Below are 26,979 nucleotides of genomic sequence, written 5' to 3' on the forward strand. Positions count from 1 at the left end.
AGTGTTCAGTTCAACAGTATAGCATTTTGGGAGTTTAACTGCTTTATTCCACTTTCACTATTGTGACACACATTTTTAAATGTATCTATAACTAATTATCAGCACCACACCACTAACTCTCTGATGCAGAGTAGCCAAACTTTGTTTCTTCAGCTGCTTAGCCTTACAGGAAAAACAAAAAGCTGTATTTTGAGCACTCAGCTGCTCAGCCTGGGCTCCAYCGTGTCACTCAAACCCTCCCTTCAGACTGGAGCAAATATGATATTCGTAATCAAATAATTTTATTTCTCTGGAGCTCATTTTGGGTTTTAGCACCMTGGTACAGGTTTATGTTACAAATTTGAGGAAGTGAAGAGCGCCATATGGCCAATTAAATACATTTAATTTGAGTTAATGTTCTAAAATGGATCTGACACTTTTAAAGYATAATCAAGTGGTACTTCACTGCAGATCTTATTAGTTAGTTCTGGTTGCTACTTTTCCTCACTTSACTCCAGCTGAAGTTAAAACATCACCTTTTGAAAAAGGATTAAAACATCTAAGGAGCTTTCAACAGGGCAAATAAAGAATGACCAGTTTTTCTTACAACATATCAGTGATCCCAGCTTCAGAACTACAACAAGGAAGTTTATTCTTCATTAATAGGCTGGGTTATTATATAGTGTATATAAATATATATACACACATATATAATATGTATATATCTATTTTATGTAGATAAAAATGTATAGTGTTAGGGACAGGTGCAAAGCAGATCCATTTAAGGACCTGAAGAGTGAGACCAGCCAGATGAAGTAAAATTATCTGAAGAAAGAGCTACAGGATTTCTTAAATTCAACATAGACCTTGCAAAAATGCAGAAATCAAGAGATTAGCATCTTTACTACTGTAACCATGTAAATCAACAACAACAGGTAGTAAAGGCCAGGGAAGGTGCACAGGAGAGGAGTCACAGGTCTGTGTCTCTCAGCTACAAACACCTGCTATGCCCTGGCAAACAGATCATTAGAGGCAGGAGGCTTGGTGGTTCTTAAAAACATTATCAGATGACTGTCAAAGGCTATTGAAAAAAAATCACAGAGCTCCTAGGAATTGCATTAATTCTATGRCAAGCATAYTTCTCTGTTTTCTCCCAGCTGAGTRCCAGGTTTGGCTATAAACACCCTGTTCTATGTTCTGTCTTTATTGATTGATCATATATATTGCTATATATATTATATATATATTCCTTTATATATATTGCTGTTAATGCAAATCAGCCCTTCAGAAAATTATAGGKAGATTTAATGTGGCATTTCACCCTACAGCACTCAAAGTGCTTTTCAAATCAACTAAAGACAAGCAAGGTACCTAATATTTCTGTCTTGCCCAACATCACAGAGCAAAACAACTACATAAAAATTAAATACACATCATTTCCCCAATTTTGAGCCTTATCAAACTGACATGACTGAAGTAGGTACATATAAAAATAATTCTAAATCATATTCAGTCATTCTTTCTCAGGGCAAGCAAAGAAAATCTCAGTGTGCTGGTGATAATTAATATGCTATAGATGGAGAGTAGTTGTGGTTTAAATATCCTGGATGTTACACACCACTGATGTGATGTATTTGCCTATTTATACAATGCAATCATTTGATKACCTGATTAAAACTACACCACGAAATCTTATGAGGTAGAGTAACTAAAGCTTGCTGCATTTAATTAATATTATATTAGGATTAGAATAATTAATTACAAAATGAATAAAATGTTGGTTCCTTAGTTTCTTACCAATTTTTCCTTCCCACTCAAACATATTTTCATTTAAACATGGATGAAGYTTTACTAGAAACATTAAAACCTGAACATTATTTATTGACCTTTAAGGGCAACATAAACACTCTGTAAAATTTTGCAGAACTGCAAAATCAGTCACAGAAAAGAGGAATTTAACTCTCAGAGACTGCCCCTAGTTGGAGTTCTTCAGTATGACCACAGTAAAGTGAGAGATGTTCCCTGCACATGCACATATTCCACTGAGAGGAGAAAAAAAACAGAGAAAAACAACTCCCCCAAGAATTATGTTCATTTACAGCCATCAGGGACAAGGAATTCAATATATTCTGAAATCTCTCTGATATTTATGACAGAGCAGGTGATTCTCAGATCACTACAGGGATCACGTCAGACATTTAAAATTCCCCCCTCACCAAATTAATCTGTGTTTTCTTTACACAAAAGCACCAGACCTGGAAATTCCAAGAGTAAACTGTTTGTTAGGCTGTGCAGGAAGGCAGTGCTTCATCTTCACATGAAAAAAATTGCCGTTTAGATAATTTAAAATAATTGTTCTTTGAAAAGGCCTGCAGGTATTCTGCATGACAGAAAAGGCCTTTTTCACCCAGAGCGGAAGAGGATCCTGAAAATGGTGATAAACACAATATTTCCAAAAGGTCAGGTCAAACCAAGATGAGCCAAGACCCAGTTCCGATATTTTATTCAGATTTCTACTGAACCAAGGAAAAGTCAGTTTACCCAAACAAGATAAGCTGCCAAAAATAAAACTCCAGTTGTACCTTTCAAAGTTGCCTGAAGTAAATTTTGCATTTTRATAGTGACTTCCTAAAACAATTGAGAAATTACAATACCAACGGTTATAAAACAAAGCATGGATAAATACCTGTGCTTGGAGCAAAAAAAATTAAATATATTGTTGTGTTCTACTACTTTGCAAACTGGAGGGTTTTTTAATTTAGTTTACGGCAAGAACACATGAGACAAACTTAATCCTGTTATTTCTTGTTCAGGGTTTTGGTTTCTGTTAAGCAGAATTTGCATACTTTTAAATAATTGTCTTATCTTTCAAAAAAAATATGACCATCAGTGTAAGGTCTTTATAAMTAATGGTACCTCACAGGACTTAATGACATTTTAGATGCAAAGTTTACATCAAACTGGTAAGAAATACAAAAGCAAGGTAGTAAAGAATTATATAGTGTAAATTTAATTTTCTATCCTGCAGTTTTTCTACATTTATCTACTGACAGCCTCCCTCTAATTCCTGATGCTTGTTATATGATTCTGAATTACATTTATCCTTCCTGTACCCAAAYTGAAGTCCTATGCCTCGTTGAGTCATGGACCTGTTGCCAACACCCAGTACACACTGCTAGGAATTTTAATGGCTTTTTTAAGGAAGGTAAAAATCAAGCAGGTATGTTCCCATTTGATAAGAGAATTTCAGAGCAATCAAATATTTAAAGCTAAAATTACACAGCATGAATTACATAAGTGGCAAGACTGCCACTGGAATGCCATCAGCAGCTCTAAGTATCTCGGCACCTTGAAAATACAGAGTTATAAGGTTTAAAAAAAAAAAAAAAAACAACTGAGGAACTGCTGCACACCCCTTTGGTAGTTGTATTTCTCCAAAGTAACCACTTTCCCCAGAAAATACTGCATTAGAACTTCTCCCATATCTTTTCATCAGCACAGGTAAAGGCTCCAATACTTTGGGTAAAGTGACTGAATTTCCATGGCCACAGGCTCAGCCTCACTGCTCAGTGAGTTACATTTATTGATGGTAAATTTCAGAAAACKGCTTCAAACTGCATTCCATTACAATGGACAAGCCAGAAAATACTATTTTAAGAGGGAACCYGTCTCCACACCCAACTCTGAACACACTAAAAACTTTGAATGCTTTTTTTCCTTTAGGGTTTATGTTTTTGATCTAGTTTTGACCATAAACRATTTTTGAGCATGGAATGGTTGCATTTGTATTAAAGGATACAGTCAATCTGGTTTTTGATTGTGTAAAAAGTAGAATTTCTCTGGACTTAAAGGTGCTCGAGCTTTTTCTTCCTGTTATTCAGTAGTGGGTTTTTAAAGTGGGGGAGAAATTTGCAATCAAAATCTCTGGTTTATTACTGTAATCAAAGCCCAGAGCAAATTCAATCGTGATAGGCACAAATGAGAAAACTTTTTTTGGCACAGAACACCAAAAATCAGCTGCAATTCTCCGGAAGAATTCTCTTGACACATGGGTAAAACATGGCAAATCTTAAAGCTGAGAGAAAACTAGATGCTAACTTGATATTTTAGGGGGTGTTTATTTGTAGAAAACCCCTTCTAGTGCCAGATTACCTAGTGAAGTAGAACATTCAGCCTTTTTCAAGTAATTATTCAATAACATATCTAATGTCTAATCAAGACAAGGATGACAGGATACAAAGTAGAGAAGTCAGAAACTCTCCTAAATGTTTTCAGGCTCCTCTTGAAAGGAAACTTAAAGCATTTAAAGTGTTAAAATAGAAGGCTACAAAACAGGTTTTGAAATCTCTTTCAATGCTCTGTCAGGAGACAAAGGTTGGAGCTGTATGACCTTTTAGCTGCCAAAAGAAAGCTTTTTGCAGAACCTCCAAGAAAACTGYTCCTTGCATTTTGGCTTTTCCTGACATCTGAGATTATCTGCTGCAACATTTCTCTCTGTTATATTCAGTGAAGTCCCGTTCTGTGAGCACTTCTAGACAGGACTAAYGCTATGGGAATTGTGGCTCTTTGACTCAATAAATAAAAATGCACCTCAGCTACATTACTGAGCTCCTGAATTGAGAACTTCAGGAATAATTTGGAAAAAGGTATTTTTCACAACTATTTAATTGGCTTGAAATTACTTTTGAAATTTCGTATTCCCAGCTCCTGGTGTCCCAAACCTTCTATCTCTGTTTAATGGTATTTTTTTTAAACACCGGACAAGACACCATCACCAGAATATGCCTGTGGTAAACAGATGGAGAACGAACAAACCAGGCAAACGCCAGAAGAGTTCAAGTCTATGCTTGTGATTATACAAACTATCACAGTTTTAAAYGGATTTGGAATAATTCTCCTCACACCTGGTTTCAAAGAATTAATCAAAGGAAATCATTACTAAGTTCTTCATTCATTCTAAGCCAATAAATACACGTAAGATTAAATTTTAGGATTTTTTTTTTCCCCAGGTGCTTGTTTTGAGATTTTATTTTGGCTTTTTGTTTTCTTTTTCTTTCTTTTTTTTTCCCCAAATTTGGGTATTTAATATATAGATATGCCTGAACAAGAGACACAAAAACTCAATAAACAGCCTTAAAGCAATCAAGATTTTGTTTTCACATGTAAGAAGTTTTACTGTGACAACACTGAAATGAAAGGGGTACTTTGGGTGACAAATTTACATAATGAAAATRCACCAATCACCATAATTTTGAGATGATTTCCAAACCTGAACACTAGAAGACACGTAACAGCCCTCCATGCATGGCAAGGGTCCACATTGAAACAGAACTTTCAAGCTCAAAATCTCTCAGCATGAGCAGGAATCCCAGGCTGCACCTGAYTCCCAGTGAGGCTCAGGTCAACATTTTCACCTCAGTTCCTGGCCCAGGATTTATTTACAACTACTGATTTACAACACCAGGAGACATATCCACCATTAAAGCTGACAGTATAAAAAAATAAATGAGAAACACATAGAAGTTGGAAGAAGGAAATCAATGCTGACAATGTAAGACTTTTTTTTTTTCCTAAAAATCAAGAAATAATGACAGTAKCACCTATGCAGAAGTTTATCTTTAGCTCTACTTCATAAAGAAAAAAGAGTTTTCTGTCAATAACACCACCTTTAAATGCAGAGATGTTTTATGCCTTTTACTCCATTAGTAGAAACAAATAGTGATAAATAGCAATGAACAATGCTTAGCACAGTMATTTTTAATGATCAACTTGTTCATCAATAGCTTTAAAAATCACTCTTTTCCTTGTGAGACAGGGGCAGTTAAGTTTTGTTGGGCTCAGCAGTAACAGAAGCTCTGGAGTCTGATGGTCACACAATCAGTTAAAAGATAACAGCAATGAATTTATGTTTCATAATAACTTTTTTTTCCTCATGACATGTCCATTATAGAAAAAAAATCATTAACGGCCTTATTTACAGAGAATGAATCCCAGCCTCGAACAAACCCAATTTACCAATGACACTCTGCCAGCAAATGGTGATTCACCAACTGAGCAAGAGAATTAACCATCATTTTCCTTACAAAATAACAGTAGRCAAAAATATCACTTGGCAGTACTTCCCCCTTGTTAATGTGGACACTAATTAGTTATATAAAAAAGATTTGAATTAAATATGTCAAGGTCTCAGAACTGTTTGAGTTCCTCTTTGCTTAATTAATCCAAATATTTAAATTAGCTTCTTCATGTAATTTRGTATTTCACCCACTGAATCCCGCAGAAAGGCATATAAAAATTATTATTTGCAGACTGCTTATGTAGCTCCCTTTTGAAACCTGCAACTAATATGAAGATATAATCCCTTTATACAAAAACACCTTTAAGAAACATGGTCTCTGGTAATTAGCTAAGCACTCATCCTATTCTCTGATTGCCAGACCTCWCGTAGCAACTCATTAAGATTCTGATTCTTCTTTTCATTGTTAAGTTTAGAATATCCACACAAACAGCATTYCTGCTAAAACCTCTTCCCTAATTTTCCCAGAAATGAAGGGAAAAAAAAGTATTTTGGAAGCTGCAGTGATTAGCAAGAGTCCAAAATTCTATTTCAGGGCAAAAAACCTCAGCACAGAAAGSAAACACTGCTGTGTGCAYTGGCCCATCTTAGTTTGCYACTTGCCCACAGTTCTCTTTAAATTATGCCCCTTGCAGCATCCACRGAGTGCTCTGCACTTAGTGTGAATTTTAGTTGAGTTCCCTTTCACAGGAAAAACTACAGTTTCTCATTGTTATCCCCAGAATCCCAACACTTAACCTTAGCAGTCTTTTGTGGCATTGTATTAATTTTCCCTAGGAATACATTCTCCCTCTCTTTCACACACAACTTTAGCACAACAGTGAGCACCRAACAAAACCCAACACAAATGGTGACATTTTAGTCTCCCTCACCTCTAAACAATGTCATAGCACTGCTTASCAGTAGAAGGACAAGTTTCTCTTGTTATGGCCTGAAAATGGAATTGWGAGTTTTACCACTGGACCCAAAGGCACAGTGCAGTATCTTCCATGTATTCACAAATTATGGAAAACTTCTAGCTAACTAAACAAGACWGGCTAGTCTATCTTTTCATTTAAAAACGAAGTGATATTAATTCTGAATTCCTATTTCACCCTCTTTTGTGTTCTAACTTAATTTCTGAGCTCTTGCAAATTAAAATGATCCTTTTTTCTCATTGGGATTTTAAACCACTTCTTTGCAACATGCACCTGATAGYAAGAATCTCCTGTGAATAGAATCACAATTTCTTCAAGACAAAATGAGCTCCAAAAAGTAACATCTCAACCCATTTTCACTATCCTAATTTAGAGATAATCTGTAATTACTTTGTCTTCTTGGCAGATGCTGGCAGTAATATCAACATTCTTTGTAAGAGAAAATCTCCTGGACATGAAGCAAATTGTGAGGACCCATGGGGACAAATGAGGATCTGCCAATGCACTTCACATGAATTCAGAATCCTAGCCAGCATTTCCAAGCAATAAATCCCACAAATCATTTTAATGTCACAAATTGTATGACAGTTAYATTAATTACAAATAATAATATCCTACAAGAAGTAAAGCTTTACAGATAAAACGCTCACACAGGGATTTTATCCTTTACTTTTAAAATGGGGCTTCAGGGTAAACATGCAGAAGGGATACATTCCCCATATTAAAGAATCAGAAATKAGATGAAAGGTGTTWACTGGAACTAAAAAAAAAWTAAAWAAATAWAGAGGAAGTGAAAAAGAGATTTAMTTTGCTTCMTYTCCAAAACAGRGGGCATGAATGTAACGCTCATACTATTATGGCATTTATTAGAATGAAAGACTCRAGTCTTAATAAAGTGATAAATAGATAATAAAGGGACTGCTGCAAAGCTCCAGACAATTTAGTTTTCATATCACTGCCATGGATTGTATTGTGAAGTCAAAGAAATAAAATGAGAAAAAACCAAATAGCTCAAGGACCTAATGTAATAAACTTACTCCTTTAAACAGCAAACACTTGTTTTAATGGAGACAGAACTGCCAACACCACCAGGTTAGCAAAAGGCTAGCAACTTCTCAGCACAGTATTTTTTGCAAATACAATAGCTAAAACTGATAATAAAATTTGAATTGACATATCCATAACACCTGCATACTCACATATACGACATTATAAATAATTTTCCACACATAGAAACTTTTTCTTTTCTCTCTGAAATGATGTTGCATCACATTTTTCACAATACTTWCATGGAATAAACCAGATTCTTTCCATGAGGAAATTACCACTTAATCACTGGACAGGAGAAATGGGTAGGACATTGCTAAGAAGCAATTTACTGATATAATTTTGCTAACTTAGTTGAACAATTGCCAAGCCAGATAAGTCTTAAACTGCATTTAATTCAAGATGCTGCTTGGAGGAGTGTTTATTACCAAATGCTTCAGAGGCAAGTCAAAGAAACATCAGAATAAGAATTCACTTGGCAAACTTACAGAAAAAAACATCTAAAAAGCATAATTTATGAAAGTGAAATTGAACTCCGTTTTACGCGTATCACTTCAAACTGGTTTTGTCATTTAGAATGTGTCTGATACTATTTTCCATTCATATAAAATATTGATAAATTCACAAACCTCAGGAACAGCCATAAGGTCATTAGTTTAAGGCTGATGTGCCCTCACCCCAGTGCAACCATGGAATATTCTGCCTCCAGAAGAGCYGCAAAGGCATCACTGAGCCTGACATACACAGTTCAGACATTATTTATTACAGTAACACTCTCCCTGTGTGTCATGTTACATCTGGTAAATAYACAGGTTTAAATGCAAATTGAGAAACCGTCTGCAAAGACCTGATTAGGATGAGAAAAACATGCTCTGTGCCAAAGGAAAACAAATATGTTACTTTAAAGCTGTGGAAAGGTAAAAAAGCTGTAGGGCATGCAAGTTTGGTGAGACTTTGTATAAGAAATACGTGAAACAAGTTATCCCTTCCAACCTCTTAATACATTATTTTTCAAAATAAAATTTAACCTGCTTACTTAGTAAAACCAGTTCATGTGTATTTGTGAGGTTAAAATTCTTAAAACAACCTCCACCCATTGCAATCCAATACCAACTGATATTAAAGGGGTTAACCATGAAACCTCATAAACCACACGTAAGATCAAGTATTTAATTTCTAACCTCTGCTGCCAGCTGCTGAAGAGAAGGGGATGCAACGGGGTGTAAAGTTGAGTTTCCTCTGACCGGGTTATGGAGGCCAATGTAAGCCACAACATTTCTGTGAAGAACACTCCTGAGATCCTACAAAACAAGCAGAAGAAGGGTTACTACCATGCACCATTTTAATGAAGGCTTGTTTTATTCTCTTGGCTCCTTCTAGGGGAAAACTGCACCCTAAGTTTCCATCCTCTGTGATTCCCCAAGTATTAGTTAACTGCTGCTTCTTACAATAAGCTATTATGAACTTCAAAGGATATTTTGGTGCTATTTCTCTATATAGCAGAAGTTATAATTTCATTTCACACATCATCTAAAGAAAATGCAAACAGGTCTGGGAGGAATTAAAAATTATTACACTTGTAAGGCCAAAAATAAAAACATTACACACTGTAAAGCAACATGATGGCCTTTTAAACTTATGCCTGACGGAAGAGAAACTTCAAAAGCAATCATTTTCAACAATTAAATGGACTCAAATATTTAGAGACCAAATTCAGATTTGAATTGTGTAACTCTCCCAGTGTTTTATTATTTTTTAGACGATAAAAATAGCATGTACAAACTGTTTCAATTATTATCTCTTTTTTAAAAGGATCCCCTTTGCCTTCTCAGAAATGAGTTCCTGTTTGCATGAAGTGGCTCTTTATATTGAACAGAAGGGGTGTAACGCAATTACATCTGATGCAAAGCTGACTTGAAGTGGAACTAAACAAATTTTGCTTCCAGCCTGGATCTTTTCAATTTGATTTTTTCACCCCCTCTTGTTTCTGAAGAATAATCATGTTGGAAGTATGAAATTTCAATGAGGGCTGGCTGCTTCTTACACACGGTAAAAAGCAATTAACTCTTTATTTTATCTACTGTTTTGATCCACTGAACCATTAGAGATGGAAAAAGCAGCCATGAAATTCTAGTACTTTAGTTTATGATCTGAAATCCACTTTAGCTATGTATCATGGCTTTTTGAGGTGGCCATATATGATCATCAATACTTTTTGCAGTATTTTCTTTCAATCAGCTGATTCCTATTCTGCTGAAAGTAAGAGCCCAAAGTTGTCTGTGTCAGATTGGATCCAACTCCTTAGCACAAATCTGAGAATTAATTCAGCACCAGCCATGGAGACCCTGCAAAGTTTATCTAATCAGTGCAAACCACAGCATGGTTCTCTTYTTCCTCTTTTGATTCACTTCTCTCCACACTAAGCCTATCAATTAAAATTATTAAATACTAAACCTTCAAGAAGGTGAGAAAGCTCTCTGAGCTATTTCTGTGTTTATGTTGCTTTTTTGAGGTTTTCCACCCTCTGTGGTGAATTAAGGAGGGAAATGAGCTCCCAAAGGTGCTAAAAATTCAACCTCCACAGCCATGGCACCATCCTGCCATCTCATCATCCTCAGGAATGCCCTCTGTAGATCTTTCCCTGCATTTGCTGTGGAGTGCATGAAGGAACACAGACCTCAGAGACCCTTTAATGAGCCACAATTTCCATGTGGCAATTTCCTATTGTTTCTGTGCTTTCCACAGAAGCAATCCTTTGTGCCATGAGTCCCCCTGAAGCTGTTTTACCTCAGCCCACTCGTAGGAGCCGATGTTCCCAAAGGCTGTTCCTCCCCAGGAGCAGAAGAGCAGGGTCCTGTCAGGTCTCCAGCCCCTCTTCACCTTTGGCATCAGGGCTTGGAGCAGGGCTGTGATGACAGCAGAGCTGCTGGCCCATCCCTGCCCACCATAACCCCTCAAACTGCTGTGATGGCTGCCAACGATGACGTATCTGTCTGAAATCCAGAGAAAAAAAAAAAAAAAAAAAGACAAAAAAATTATTTTTTTCTGGACACTAAGATGAAAAGAGCTCCAAATAACCCTAAAAATTAACTGTATTAGTAGTCTGTATTATCACAAATACAACAAAAATGTGTGTGATGACGTGCAAGACAATCACACAACAAATACACATAAAACAGTGAGTACCACTTAAAAATGAACTAGCAAGTTAATGCATTTATACACCTGTCCAAATTAATCCACATGCCCTTGCCCTCATTGTTTGCTTATTTATAGACCTGATATAGATCAGACCACTTTTATAGCCAGGCCTTAGTCATACAGGCAATCTAATATTTCCATGCTCGCAGTGAAATGCTATGAAAAAAACAAAAATAATAAGCAGGAAATGATCTTCAATGCACATTATAAAAAATAAAAAAAAGAAAACAAATGGTGTGGCAGCACAATGGGAAACGTAAAAGAAATACACAAAGTATAAGGAACTCCCTCACCTGGAAGACTCTGTTCAGTGCTCACCACCCTATCTCAAAAAAGACATGGCAGAAACAGCAGTRGAGCAGCTGGAAACCAGATTAGAGATCAGGACTTAGCCTTCCATGGAAGGAGACTTTAAAACACCCAGACTGCAGGTTTAGAGAGGAGACATGGCAGAGGGATAGAGATCATGAATGATACAGAAATGGTAAGTCACACCTAGAAGTTTTGTTAATGCTGGAAGGAAGCATTTTATAGAATGAAAAACAGGAGGTTTCTACCTGAAATAAAGGACGTGCCTATGGTAACTCAGAGAGAAAAAAAAAAAGCTACAAAAATCCACACTTTTTTCCAGAGAAAGAAGATTAAATCTTCATCTCTCAAGGCATTATATATAGCCCTAATACCACTCACAAGGGGAAAAACCCCTTCTTTTACTCCAAAACTGATGATGTGTTAGGAAATAACATGACTGACTGGTGTGACTGAGGCCTGTCGAGAAGTCAAAGCAGAGTTATTCTGAATGAGATAATAAACCATTAGACCTCCTGTGTGAGGTGAATTTACAACCATCTTGGAAGGATTGTTTACTGGTTTTGTTTTGGTATTTTGTCAAGTCTCCTTCTGGTCCAAATCCAGACTTTTAAAGGTGTTCTTTCCCTATTTCATGGTACCAAAAGACAACAGAAGAACAGATATCAAGAGATGCCAAATCCAAGAAATCTCTGAGTGTCATTTTGTTTCCAAAAAGTGCAAAATTTTAGTTTTCTTTCTTTATCCAAGTGGATTCATTCACTGGCTGTCAGTTCATCACAGTGCAGCAACGATACTTGCCCACATTTTGTATTTGCTTATAGAATTAAAATATCTGCTCAGTATGGTTTGCAGTGACTGCTGCCTAGAAACAATATTAATAGAACACTTTGATTATAAAAGCACTCTCTATCAAACTGGAGTTTTACCAGTATTGTTCAACAAAATATCTGTGCATGTTCTTTAATAAGGAATCAAAAACGCTTTACAAAGAGAGGAGCTGTTATGAACCTGTAACACAAATTTTCAATCAGCTGCTTGGGGGTTGTGTAGGTATGGAAATGAGAAYTGCTAAAAATAGACATGCAAAGTGYCAATCTAGATTTACATAATAATGTAAATTTACATTATAAAGTAAATCTAACAAAATGAAATAAAAATCACATAATTTTGCAGCTTGTGTGATGCACCGTGAAACACTTAATTACAGGTTGCACTGACAATGGAAAAACAGGATCTTCAACTCACTTAATGACAGGAATTAGGAATGAAAATGAATGGCCTTACAGGCTTCCAGGTCATTAAAGGMAGTGCCACTAACACAGAGGGGTCAGACAGGATCAATGTTTGTCCTGTGTAATAATTTMTGATCAGACTATGTGAAAGGAAAGAGATTTTATTAAAACAATGCAGGATATTTTGATAGAGAAGGAGCTACAAGCAGCAGCTCAYTGCTGGCAGCTGAATGAGCAGGGGCAAACATAACAGCTGGTGCCTCCTTTGAAATTCTTCATCTTTGTGCATCTCTCCCTCAAAGAGGCAATACCCTAAAGCAAAAGACTACAGGAAAAATGTAGGGGAAAGGATGGTCACGTTTGCAGCAGCAGCAGCTGTGTTTCCTCAGAATCACATAGCAAAAAAAAAAAAAAAGAGAGAGAAAGGACTAGAGATAGAGAAAAAATATCCATCAGATACCCTTGATAAGGTGCGATAAGGTAAAATAACATTCAGGGTAGTGAAGGGCTGAACAAGGATTTATCATTAAAAAGAGTCTCTTTGTTCTGTCTTTTCTTGTTGTACATCTCATCTTCAACCATTCCAACAGATCTATAAAACCAGTGTTACTCTTTCTGGGTTTTAAAATGCTACCAACTATCACATTTCATCTACTCCTAAATCTTTTAACATCTWAGTTACGTTTCAGATGCTCGTTCTTACTCCTCAGCTCAAATCTCAGCTAAGGTCACCATTACACAAAGATGTGCTTGTCTGTGTGTTTGTGTGKKTGTGTGTCAGGTGGTCTTCAGGCAAAAACAAATAAATTCCACCCTTGGTGATGCTCTGCAGTCTTTCATTAAGCCCTAAAGATAATTTCTGCCTTCTTTCTGCACTCCTGGGAACATAAAGGTGAATATTTCATGTGTGTGAAATGAGCAAAACCCCATCAAAACGACAGGGAATCAATGCCATGAAAATACCAAGATTCAAAGCAGTTGAGGAGGAATGACTGCARTGTCAACCAGGAAGAGCAGAGAGAGAAAAAAAGGCTTAACACTGATTCTGTGCAAAACATTCAACTTGTGCCTGCATTAGAAGACAGGTGCTATGGCCCATGTTGAGCAGACTCCATGGACAAAATGCTGCCACCTGGGTACTGACTTCACTTTTTTATACATCCTCAAATTCTTAAAGCTCAGCATATATTGACAAACCTTTAAAAAGTAGTTTCTTATTAAGGATGCAGTAATAAGGTGGAAGATTAATATTGAGAAGATAGAGAACTTATTAAACAGAAACTGATGCATATTTTATTTTTTTTTTTTTATTTTTCATGCCTCTGTTACACGATTCAGCAGGCAGAATGTCTAAACATGGCAGTTTCTGCCTTTCCAACTCCATGACAGCTATTTGCAAAACATTAGTAATAGCAGACTGGTAACTTCAAATTCATGAAGGAAATGAAATCCTTCATAGGAATTAAATTCACTGTGCTAATTGTTTCCTCTGCTTCTTTAAACAAACAAAAATTCTGGTGAGAAGCACAGCGTTCTGTGCTCACAAAACAAAGTTGTTATTTCACCAAGAGGAATAAACTTAAAATTTTCTCCATCTCCTTCATTCCGCTAGTTAAAATAAGAAATGACTGGCCCCTTCAAAAGGGAATGCAAACAAATTTTCATCCTTTCTTCTTAACCTAATAAAAGACTATTAAGGCAAGCACGATGATCATCTGCACTACAGGAATTATTTGCACAGTGTAAGTAACCAGCAACAGCATTCACTCATGTTGTAGAAATCCTTCACCTTTCAGGTAAATTCTCTTACTGACAGAATAATCTCCAAATGATCTTATGAAGCCCTGATTATCACGTTATCTATGTACAGCATCAAAGGACAGAGGGGGTTTGTGTTTTATGTCCCAGTTGTACTTCTTATTGTTCAATTATCAGACATGGAGAACYGTAATTATTATTCACAGAATTGTATAAAACCAACTTAAGGCATGATTGAAACACAAAATAAGGCTGCAGCAAGTGTTAGAACAGTTTTAAAATTAAAACCATAGCACAGTTACTTGGAACAAACTACTGATACTCTCTGTGTCCACGTGCAATGCCTGCTKCTTGTGTAAAAATAAGCTTATTGTATCTAAAATATCCCCTTCAGTTTATCCTCTGTTCAACCCTCATATTCTGCCCTGTCATAAATCACAAGATGACTACAAAAAGGTCTTTCTCTTTCCTCTGTATTAGTGCACTATCTGGCAAAATAGGATCCTGATCCCAGTTATGACACCCAGCCATCATGAAATAAATCATCAATACAAATAACAAAGGGATGCTTACCAGGAAATACAGCTCCTTTTAAATATCCAATGACRTTAGAAATTGTCTTGTAAGTTGTGACAGACTGAATGGTCAGATTGATTTTTTTTCTGCCTGTTGAAAGATTAAAAAAAAAGAAAATGTTAAACTTATTTTTCCAGCCAAGAAATGTACAGCCGCATATATAAATTCCAAGCACATTAAGAAAAAGGTTTAAAAAAAATACTGAAGAGGAACCAAAGATTAAAACATAAAATATTGTGTTATTTTCTTAGTCCCATGTTAGCAGTGTGGTTCAAAGCTGGAATCTCAAAMGAGATCTCTACTCCTTGAGTTAAAAGATCACTGAATTCACTCAGTAAATGCTGCCAGAATACAACAGAAAAGAAAAAATGAAAAAAGTAGGATTTACATAACTGTGTGATAATGAAACRGGCCTTAATCTTCATAGGTTTTTCTCACCTAATCCTTCACCCAGGTCAACCTATCAATARCATTCACAAAATTATACCTGGTTTATATTACATTTCCTTCTGGAGAAAAGCCTCTAAATCAGATGGGAACAGTCAGAGCTCTCCATCACTGTGCCAGCACAGCCCTTGGTGATGCTCTTGTGAACACTTGCCAACAGAAGCCAGGGGTTTTGGCTCAGCTGGTATCAGCTGAGGAAAYGGTGTAAACACAAAGGCAGAACAATTTCAAAAGCTGCTAAAAYGTTAGGAATTTGCCAGTACTGCCATGCCAGTTGAGACTGTAGAACAAGATAAAGCCAGAGCAGAGTAAATGTCTGAGTTTAAATAGATTAAAAAAAGGTGAGACAAAATAACCATACGAGTTCCTGAGTTTGTGACAGAGGAAACCAAACAACCAACCATGGGGAGCTGCTGATACCTTCCAAATGTTTCATTTGCATGAAAACAGACTGCCTTAAMATCCAGCTCATCTGAAAGGTCACAGCTTCTATTGGAGAGAAATGAAAATACCTTCAACTGCTCTAACTCACAGAGTGTGACAACAGCCAGAGCCTGAGCCCAGACCTGCAAGGAGAACCTCTTCCTTCTACAAGTGTTCCACCTTCTGCTTGAAGGCATCTCTGGGACACAATTCCCTCCATGTCCACACCCCAACCACCAGAGACCAAAATTAAAATACTCCACAGAGCATTTTGCTCCCTCTGTCCCAGGCTACTATCCTCCCACGGATCTATTTCCAACAGTTTGTTCCCACACTTTGTTCCCYGAGATGCACAGAATGTGCGAGTGGGGAGTTTGSTGAAAAATGTGAAATAAAAACAACACATCGTTACAATACTGCTCTTCAAGGTTCATTTGCGGGAACTTCATATGGTAAATTAACTTTAAAATTCTCTTAAAATAAAATACAATGKATTTTAATTCACCAGTCTTCATTGATATTTGAAAAAAAATAAGCCTACCGGTAGTGTTTGTTTAAAAAAATATATTAGTAATAGTTATTCCATTTTTTATTCAACCAAAACCTCTTCTGTTATCAACAGATCTATCTTCTCTGTGACAACTCTTTGTTTTGCTTGAACAAACCAGTAAAGAAAATGCAAGMCAAGCAGTTAATTAAAAACAAACCCCAGCACATGACTTTGCAACAATCACGGCAAGTTAATATGTTGATCTGTCATGTAATTAATGTTGCTCTTCTGATGTAAGTTACTGTAAGATTTATTAATGCCATGCAGTCATGCTTGTTAAAATTATAGAATTTAAAAAAAAAAATATTTCATAAAAATAAAAGAAGTCCAAAGGAGTCCCAAGGGGTCTTTTGAAAYAAGTGAAAACAGCTCAAGCTATGTTGATTAAGCAGCTTAAATTTAATCTAAACTATGCAAGTAACTTCTTGCTGCTGCTTCTCACCTAAAACCATTCTAGAGCCAATTTACTCTCCTTAAAAAAAAAAAGAGATTTTAAAGTCAAAACTGATTTTCTTTCCTTTTCCTACAGCACTTTAGATGTTTGTTCCTTCAGGCCCCTTTTCAGACAAAAAGAAGATAAATCCTTTTGAAGACAATTGACTTCACTGTTTTTCCTTAATCAACATCAGCTCTCCAGTCTGCAACTGGCAATAAAGACACAGAAAATTAACTCCTGGCAATACACATATTCTGAAATCAGATATTTGAGGTAATAGTCGTGTAACACAGTAGTCAGCTTAAAGTGACTTGGGCTTAAAGGCTTAGAACACCAGATGAAAAGGCTGAAAGTACTCTTTGGAGTATAAAGCAGAAGCAAAATTTAATCCCCTTTAAACAGTTCTGACAACAAACCTCTCTTCCTAATGCTGTGTTTTAAGGATCTTGACAACTTTCTCTTTTTTTTTTTTTTCTTTTCTGTATTCTCTGGAAAACTTTGAGGAGACTGTACCTTAACATTATTAGGGATACACTGTCTTTATGGAAGCCAAAAGCTACTTCTGAAATTAAAGAAACATATTTACTGCTATTTATTTATTTCCTGACTTGAAATCTGTAAATTATCCCATACCAAATGAACACCTTCTCCTCTCACATGTACATAATTATTTTTAGAAAGGCATGGCTATTTTTGTCTCATTAGACTGATGATTTTAGTACTTCAGACAAGAAAAGCTTTCTATTTGCAGTAGTTCTGTTACAAGCACATAAGTTATGCTTGTTTCTTTYCTTTTTTTGCTTTTAACCTCATCCCAAACTCATATATAGACAATATAAGCTTGAGTCTCATTTTCAAACATGTTGGTTGAATTCTGATTGTGCCAAACACCTAAAATCAGACAGCTTTCTCATTTTAAATTTTAAAAAGCATCTTTARGGACTCAGGTTTGAAAACTGAACTCATTTGACAAGGTTTTCGCTAATCATTGACAAAAATTTCCTTATATGCACATTTAACTCCAGTAGAGAAAAAACAAATATTAACTGAATTCAAGGATTTMAACAGAAGAGCTCCTGGATGATAAAATCCAACATTATTTCAGTAGACTGCAGAAATAAGGGACATTGAATCTATTATKTCTAGATAGATAATCCTTATCTATTATGTATTTTATGTCAATTTTTAATTAAGTTCAAACATAGAACCGTAAATGAAGAAAAGGAATCATCACAAGCACTTATGTAACAGCAGGACTTACAAAACAATACATGCAACATGATGACATGCTCAGAAAAGTGAATAAATGTAAAGTAGTATACACTTAATAATTTAAATAATTTCAGAGAAAATATTGTGTGATACTATCAAACTGCATATTTTAAAAGCAACATTGAATCTATGCAATGTCCAGTATTGTTGAGTATAAAATTATTTGTACAGGAATATGTCAGAACTCCTAGACATATGTCCCTGCAGGAAAAAGCCTTCACTTTGTTTTGTGCATAGGCAACAAACAATCTAAATATTTTTTCCTTTACAGATTTCTAATTGATTAATCAATTATCCTGCCTCCTAACAATATATATCCTCCTTTATGAACAGATACCCATAGATCTTGAATCTTCAAGCCAAATCTTAGTACRAAAAGCTTAATGAATAATCTCCTTGGTATTTGATCATCTTTTCTGACCTACAACCAGGAATCCAGAAATAAAACTCTTGAGATGAAGAGCTTTTGAAAATAAGCAATGCCTAGAATAAAGTCCTTTAAGGAGGCTCTAAACTAGGATGGCCTAATGTGATACAGAATAAATGTGTCACAGTCAACATCAAAGAGAGYTGAAAATGCTTCAGATGGTATAGTTGAAATTCATAACCTCACACTATTTTCATTCTTTACCTGCTTTAAAGCAATCAAAAGCAAAGCATCACAAAGAAAAATACTGGCACAGAATAGAAATCTGGAAATATATCTTGATYATTTACAATTCTGGTAGGAAAACTTGAGGCTTCAGGTGGGAGTAGAGAGAAGATACATAAAAAATGCTTTACACTGTTCATGCTTAATTCTTTTCATGAACTTCTGTTTAAAAAGGGAACAGAAAGTACCTGTGTAAATGTCTGTAAGTTTTCATATACAGGATGTCTGAATTAGATCAGACTTCCCTATTTAATTTGTATTTCTTTCAAACACCAGTAAGAGACATCTGCAGAACTCTGTTTTATGTACGGCTCCAGATTCTGTAGACACAGTAACATGCACTGCTACACAATATGCTGGCATCTTTCTCTATTTGTTTTCTTGGATTCATGCTTAGCATAGTCTAAGTACCCAGAAATTATGGTATTACTTATATATTGATATCACAGTGTGAGATGGCCCAGCCAGAGCTGATTAAATATGGYAGTCTTTATTTTCTCTGACAGGTAGCAAACTACGAAGGAGAAACACATAATAATATCACAAGGCTGTAGTTTAACAGGAGATATATATCCTTTCTCATTCCATGCCCTTCCTCTGACTGAAAAGAAGACAGGCTTGATTTGCACTAGTGCAGAACTTGGCACRGAACTTTATTTATCTTGGATGAGGATCATATAATATGGAAACTAAAGGACTCTTCCAATTACTCCTTTCATATAATTAATGATTCAAATTTCCCATGATCAGAGTTGACTATAAACTCAGGATAATGAACATCTGACATGTGGAACTACATAAAATAGATGTTCAAATKGTCATAAAAATTCATTATGTTGTGCTACAAACCTTTCCAGTACCATTCAGCTCTGGTTATCTGCTCCACTCACCTGCTTTGTTAGAGGAGGCGGATTTGTTTGCAGCCTACAATGGAGCTTTGCACTGCAGTCACTATGATGATTCAGTATTGATCAGTGACTGCATTTCGTAGAGCAGAAAAAAGGTTACAAAAGATCAAAAGATTCTACCTAGAAAAGCATTTTGATCTGAGTAATTTCACTGTATGCAGCAGAATGCCTGGAGTCTTTGTAAACCTGGCTCTATTATTCACAAAGAGTTTGATATCATTCAGGTTACTTAAACTATTCATGCTTTGGCTTTGCTATTTTAGAAGTTAAAGTATATAAAAAAAGTTACACCTATTGCACAGGAAAAGGCATTAGGTGGTGGGAAGAAATGGGATCTTTAAGTGAGATCACTGCATGAATGTTTGCATTATTATTCCACCAACTGAGCTCAGGCATACCAGGGCAGACCCAGTGGTCATTGTGTCCTTATCTCCAAGAGTGACCAGCAGCATAAACGTGGAGAAAAATGGAAGAAAAGGATGAGGGACAGAGCAGGATGATGCCACAAACACTGGAAACTGAACACTGGTGAAATTCTGAAATCATCTTTGTTCTCAGACAYGAGTCAGGTGAGTATGAAAACTGACACTTGAAACCAAAGAGAAAAATTACACACACGACACTGATGTGTTTAAACACCAGACTTCCAGGATTGSCACTCAACACCAAAGTAAACGGTCATTAATGTCAAAAACACTTGGTAAATTAAATCCCACTAGATAGATTTACATTAAAGACTCAAGAGAGTAATTGAAAAGGGATAATTTGTACGTGACTGAAATCTCGCAAATGATAGGAAGCTTAACAACAACAATGACAGTTCATTGTACACAGCAGGACTTTCTTCATTTATATTTATAGGAGTTTTAGTTTTCTAAAATAAAGGAGTTTATAGGAGTGCTTTAGTTTTRTAACAACCTTCACAATGTTCTAGTAAATAGCCTAGTAAGAGATTTTTTAAGAGAAAAGCTTCAAAAGTTTACAGCTTTTCTATAAAAGTTAACTCTTAAATTCCTTCTAATTGCCTACTTTTGGGAAAAAGTTCATAGGCACAAAGAATTTCAGATTAATGAGGATTAACAACAATGTAAACAAAAAGCAAATCTAACTACTGGTTTCATCTAACACAAAACCAATAGTTAAACTTCAATTCCCACTATTTTCTCTGCAGGTCCTGGGCACTCCATCCATCTGGGATGTTTGTCTCTATCCTCCCACTGCCTCTGCCACATTTTGTCTCTTGAAAACTGCAAGGCTCAGGGAAAAAAGCAGCAGTGTAAGAAAACTATATATAAATGTTTAATCATTACTGATGAATCTGCTGTTCAGCTTTTTGAAACATACTGATGAGAGAATGATGATCATTTTATCCTAACAAATTTTAAGCCAACCAATCATCCGAATTGCTCATTCACCTCTTTTGACAGATAAGTGATGAGCCCTACGTCAGAAGTGAAATCTTCAGCTTCTTCAAATCAACAGAAAGACTGCAAATTCAACCTTCACAGTTCTCAAATGCATTGCTGCCCTCAGCATTATCTCTTTAGCTATTACTGTTATTAAATAGTTATCCACCATTTCTCATCATGACCAGTCTTTTATCTCTTCCATTAAGGCTGCTACTGAACAACAGCACTGAACTCCATGTTCCAGAACATCAACAGCTCCACCATTACTTCAAGGAAAAAATGTATCATAATACATTACAGAATTATACAAGGCTGCTTCTTCTAGTCCCTATTTCTYCAATAAATTAAGAGTTTTTTAAAAATCTCGCATGGATTACTGCAGTTCAGAGCTTTACGTGAAATCAGACACAAGCTGTTGTGTTCACCCAGAGTAACACAAACATGGACTGGCTCTTACTCGACTGCTGGCTTGGAATTTTTGCTCTTTCCAGAAATTCTGCTCTGACAGAATTCCTGTCTTTTCAGGGAAATGAAACAGACATGCCACACCTGTCACAGAAAAAGCAGAACAAGCTGCCCTTTAGGTGATTCTGTCCTGCCGCCTGCTCAAAAAGCTTTTTGAAAACAGACACTGTGCAGCCTTTTATCTTTCTAAAATGAGTGTCATTTGCCAGCTCAAATTCATGCTTTGCTCCAGGCACTTCAGCTGTTGAAAATTCCTTCAATACTAACAAGCTTCATGCATCCTACCTGGAATGGTTAAGCATTTGTTCCTTCCAAAATGACCTTTCCTCCTTTTCTACTGTTTGTGGGTTCAGTCAGATMATTTCTAAAATACCTGGGCAGCCATGCATAGACAACAGTCCAGCCAAACCACAACAGCCTAAGTCACAAAGCGTGAGGTCTTCTGCCTTCCTTTTTAGYGTGTACAACTACAAATGCTAACACAAGTCATAAAATTAATCAACCTTTTTTACGACTTGTTGTATTGTGCTCCTATTCCACAATCACTTTCCAAAAGCAATAAACAAGTGATACAGCACATGATAGTACATTGGTTGCCCTTAAAATTTGTTTTTCCTGTTATCATCAAAGTGTGCAGCACCGGATACAGTGGCTAAATTGATTTGCCTCCTCCCTTCCAAGAGCACAGTTTCAAATCAATTCATGTGAACAGGCAACATGACAAAAGACACCATTTTTTTTTCTGGTGAAAGACGGACAGGTACAAAACAAAACCAAAGACAGAATTACTCTTTACTCTTCTACATGCACCTCATCTAGAATTCTCCCTGGAAAATATTCCTCCAGGGAAACACTGCAGTATCTTTATTGGAAGACTGTACTCTTGCTTTTTTTCTCCCCTACATAAGCAACAAGTTTTTTCAAACAGTAATCTGTGTGACTTTGCTAATGGCATTATTTCTAAAGAGATACCATGAATGCATTCATCTGGCTCTACTCAAGGTATTTTGTTCTTATCATGATGTCCGTTTTCCTGGGGAAACTTGGAGAAAAAGCTGCCTGAAGGTTCAGATAACAATACATTGTTTATTCTGTAGTATATACAAATTAAGGAACGTAGAGACGTGCTTAGAATTTAAATGTTATTACACCAGAAATAGAATAAAACCCCGCAGAATTTTATAGCTACTGATGCCTTAATGTTGAAATCCCATTATCAGTAGTACAGCAAGGCCTAACAAACCGTACTGGAGCACTAACAAACCCTCCCTACTGATGGCATCTGCACAGAAAAGGTTTTTAAGTCAATATTAAGAATTAGTGCTCAATGCCTTATATTAAGAGGTTTTTTTTTTAACCAAAACTTCCATTTATCAGATTTTAGGAGCGTAATTTTTAGACTGCTCATAGCCCTAGACAACATCCAAGCAAAACATATTCATAATCACCTAAACCTCTTAGTTGCAAACGGTTACAGAAAATGGATTTGGMGCCCTTGAGGAAGATTCCATGGGTAAAGTTTATTTGAAAAGCATTACCTGCAGCTGGCAGCTGGAGGGGTGTACATCTGTCTTTTTGGGCAGTGTCCTCAGGTAGGGAAAYGAGTTTTCTGGCAAGAACTGCAGAAATTGGTTGTACCAACAGTGTCGTGAGGTTCAGTCGGTTTTGCCTGTAGCTTCCATCTTATATAACAGAAAGAGAAGAGCAATTTAGTAAATGAAAATTTGATTTCTCTCCTTCACAAACCAACCAAAAAAAAAAAAAAGGCAAATATCTACCATCCAGCATAAAACAACTGATTTAGATAAGCAGATGTTGTTTTGTACTTCCATACTGGAAAAAAAATAAAAGTTTTTTTCAAGAGCATGTACTATAAAATTACATGTACATAYTACAGAATTTATGCAATAGTTCCACTAGAAGGAAACTGCTGAAGAGTCCAAGCAGGTATAAGATTGTGAATTAAACACAACAAATTAAAACAGGTTTGTAGTTCATCACTATCTGTTTATTCAAGGCACCTTCTGACAGGATCAGAGAAAACAAAAAGTTAACAACTAAAACTGTCWAAAAAGTTTTCTGATAGGCTTCATCAAAATAATTCCTTCTATGACCTGAAACACTGTTTTAATGATGTTCCCCCAAAAATGCAGACAAAAAAAGCTGTTAGACTGAACACTGAGCTGTAATTGTACATAGCCACATCTTTGACTTTCTGCTGCATTAATAATTGAGCAGTATTAGTTTTGAAATATCTGAAGTGAATGGCTCATTAATTTTTCACCTTAAGCTTAATAGAAATTTGACAAACAGTTTTATGCCRAGAACAGACACTCCAAGCAGGACTTCACAGCCCATGATGGGAATAAATTAGAGCGCAAAAGACACAATAACGTGAGTTTGGTCAAATGAGATGGTTCTGTCACTCGMCAGCCTGAAGTGAACACTTAGTGCATTTCTGTGAAAGACGAATTCTGCCATTTGTCCATTCCCAGTGTATATTTGCACTGTCCTTTGTCAGCACTGGATCCTCTATTAAGCAGCACAAACCCAGAGATGGATAAACTGACACGTCACAGACATTTATGCTGTTTGTGCTTTGAATTCATACACAGCTCCTTCCCCCCACTTTTGCTGATAACATTCAAGAGCTGTGAGCTCCCTCTCCTGCAGCCAGTCACAGCGACTTCTTTATATTTCTCTGAAAAATCAGTTTATCTGTGTTTTTTCTGGCTTTTTATTTTTTTTTTGTCTAACCAAATGAAAGGAGCTGTGCAGCACCTATGACAGGGAAGCTCCACCAGCTGCTTGGTGGCTCTGGGTGTTAAAGTCACACCACTCACCATCAAACTCTTGCTGTGCAGCAGCTACTTGATTAAATCTTCAGATACAACCACTTAAAATACTGTCCATACCCATTTTTAAGACAAATTCTTCTAACTCAAAAAATCAGCCTTCAATTAAGCCTTCACATCCCACTTAACCTCTGCCATAAAATGTACCCACCTGCCACAGCTTATGAAGTCACTGACATGTTTGTTTCTTCCCTCCTAAATTTTCTCTTTGAACAAAGAAACACATCCTAGCTGTTATTTCTTGCTGAAAATGGACGCAGAATATTGACCAAGAGAAACGGATGCTTTTCTACAAGTAGCTAGGAACAGGAACTTCTGGGAAAGAACTCCCCTTCTGCCCAGTGTTCAGACTTCCAAAGCCAGATACATGATTTCTGCCCATTAAGTCAAATTTAGACCTCTTCCTCTAACAAAAATGATGCTGAACACTCCATGGTGTTTAAAATGGAAGTAAGAATGGATTTTATTAAAAGGAAGGAGAAGACCATACCTTCAGACTTTGAGTATCTTGASATGTAGAAGCTAAAAATGTCAGCAAGGATAAGAAAAAAAAAAAAGAATTGGCACAGAAAAAAAGTTATCCAAGAAGAACAGAACCTGGAGCAGGTGCCTACACAGCAGAAATGGTAACAAGCAGCTTCCTGCTACATCTTTATTCAGTTCTCTAYGAATTATCCACTAGAATTACAATGTGGAGCTTGTCAACTTTGAAGTGCTTTGCTTCACTAGCCACTGGTAAAAATATGGAGGGAGAGAAAAACATTTGCTTCTCTTTCATAAAAAAAAACCAAAAAACAAAAAACAAAACAAAAAAAAAAAAAAAAACATTTGCTTCTCTTTCGTAAAAAAAAAAACAACAAACCACAACCAAAAAAGAACTTTGAAATTCTTCAACCAGGGATTTTAACAACAGCCACAAGAAAGGCCTTTCAAAGCAGCTTTACAGGCAATGGAGCATGAGATGATGAATCACAAGAGCCTCGTGTGGCAGCTTGYATTTCAGGATGCACGGTCACAAACGGGCAGGGGATGGTCAGAATCTCCAATCTCAGTGATTGGAGATGTGGAGGGTGGCTGTGCCTGGGAAAGGTTTATGCACATTTACAGAAAATACTGAAGTGAAAGGCAGCGAGGATCACCCAGCAGAGAAACAAGCTACTGAGAGTTCTCAGAAAGGATCTGAAAAACATCTTTCATTTTTATCTTAGCACTGGTGGTAGATAAGAAAAATTTATTTAAAAGCAGGTTTTTTGTTTTTTTTTTTTTCAAATTCACATTCTCATGACATCAGGAGTTAACAAAAAGTTTAAAAGAAAACTGAAGATACCACACCACCTGTGATAAACTCCCTAAAGATAACAAGCCCATACATCCACTGAGTTAGAGAAAATCATAACCCTAGAGAAATACTTGTTTGCTTTACAGAGGATATTCACTGTATTCTGTTTACATAACATTTCATCAATGGAGTGAATGCAGATCTCCGTATGCATTACTCAAGACTGTCTCTTTAAACAGATTTCTTTTGTTCTTAAAAATAAACCTAAAAATTCTATAGTTAATCGAAAAAAAAACCAAGCCCTCCAGAACTTGCTGTCATCTTTTTTCCTCCCTCACAAGGAAATTTGCTTAACCACCATGAAAGAGAAAAAAACATCACTCCCCTCTCTCTCAGCGCAAATCACTCTTGTCTTAATGCCTACTTAATGTACTTTAAAAATACTGTCAGTCTTGTTTCTTTTTAAGATACATAGAATAAAAAGCAACACATTTATTGTGTAAAAGCAAAACTGCCTTGACACACTGATGCAAAACCATCTCATTAATTTCCCCKCTCTTTTCCGAGATTATTTAATAAAATGGCAAGATAAAAAAGAGAAAACCAAACAACTTTTCACAATACTCTCACCATTTTGAATTCCCCTTTCCACTTGGCTTGTTATGTTGGCTAATAATTSCAATGACATAGAGGTGGCCAAAATAGAGCAACATTACATAACATTTCCACACCAACTGACACAAAGTGAAATTTTTCCTTTTTAAGTATCCTACAATTGTGTAACCACTAARTCGTAAAAAGGAAAGAGCAGTTCTTCCACATTTTACAAATAGCTAAAATGTATTTTATGTTCTACTAGCAATGGAATGCAACAGGGGAAAAAGACAAGACAATTCTCAGGTTTTCCTGTCTCACTACTGAACTGAAACTCTCCACTTAGCAGGTTTGGCCACGTGACAAATAAACCCTTGCCCGATATTTTAACAGTGGTGGTGGATATTTAAAAGGATTGACAGAAGTCTTATGGGTTACAAGACAAAAAATAAATTTCTCTCAATGCTTTGAAAATCAGCTTATTTTAAAAAAATCCAATAATCATAAATTTCAGTTTCTGCCTAATTTATTCTTTGCCATCCATACTGAATTCAAACCAGCATATCCAATACTTGAATGTTTAGTTTTGGA

General features: G+C 36.2%; 1 protein-coding gene across 7 annotated transcripts in view; it reads right to left on the bottom strand.

Annotated features, from left to right (window-relative positions):
- NAALADL2 (N-acetylated alpha-linked acidic dipeptidase like 2) overlaps positions 1-26,979 on the bottom strand; it is a 365,473-nt gene that overhangs the window by 66,584 nt on the left and 271,910 nt on the right. For all 7 annotated transcript variants that reach the window (XM_057369378.1, XM_057369377.1, XM_057369376.1 and 4 more), the window contains 4 exons: positions 23,199-23,342; positions 15,096-15,188; positions 10,807-11,012; positions 9,201-9,320 (listed from right to left, as the gene is read on the bottom strand). In XM_057369378.1, coding sequence (XP_057225361.1) covers positions 9,201-9,320; positions 10,807-11,012; positions 15,096-15,188; positions 23,199-23,342 — 563 coding nt within the window. The remainder of the gene's footprint in view (positions 1-9,200; positions 9,321-10,806; positions 11,013-15,095; positions 15,189-23,198; positions 23,343-26,979) is intronic.

The sequence above is a fragment of the Malurus melanocephalus genome, unplaced genomic scaffold (assembly GCF_030028575.1).
Source record: "Malurus melanocephalus ecotype Western Australia unplaced genomic scaffold, MMel_1.1 scaffold_108, whole genome shotgun sequence".
Lineage (NCBI taxonomy): Eukaryota > Metazoa > Chordata > Aves > Passeriformes > Maluridae > Malurus > Malurus melanocephalus.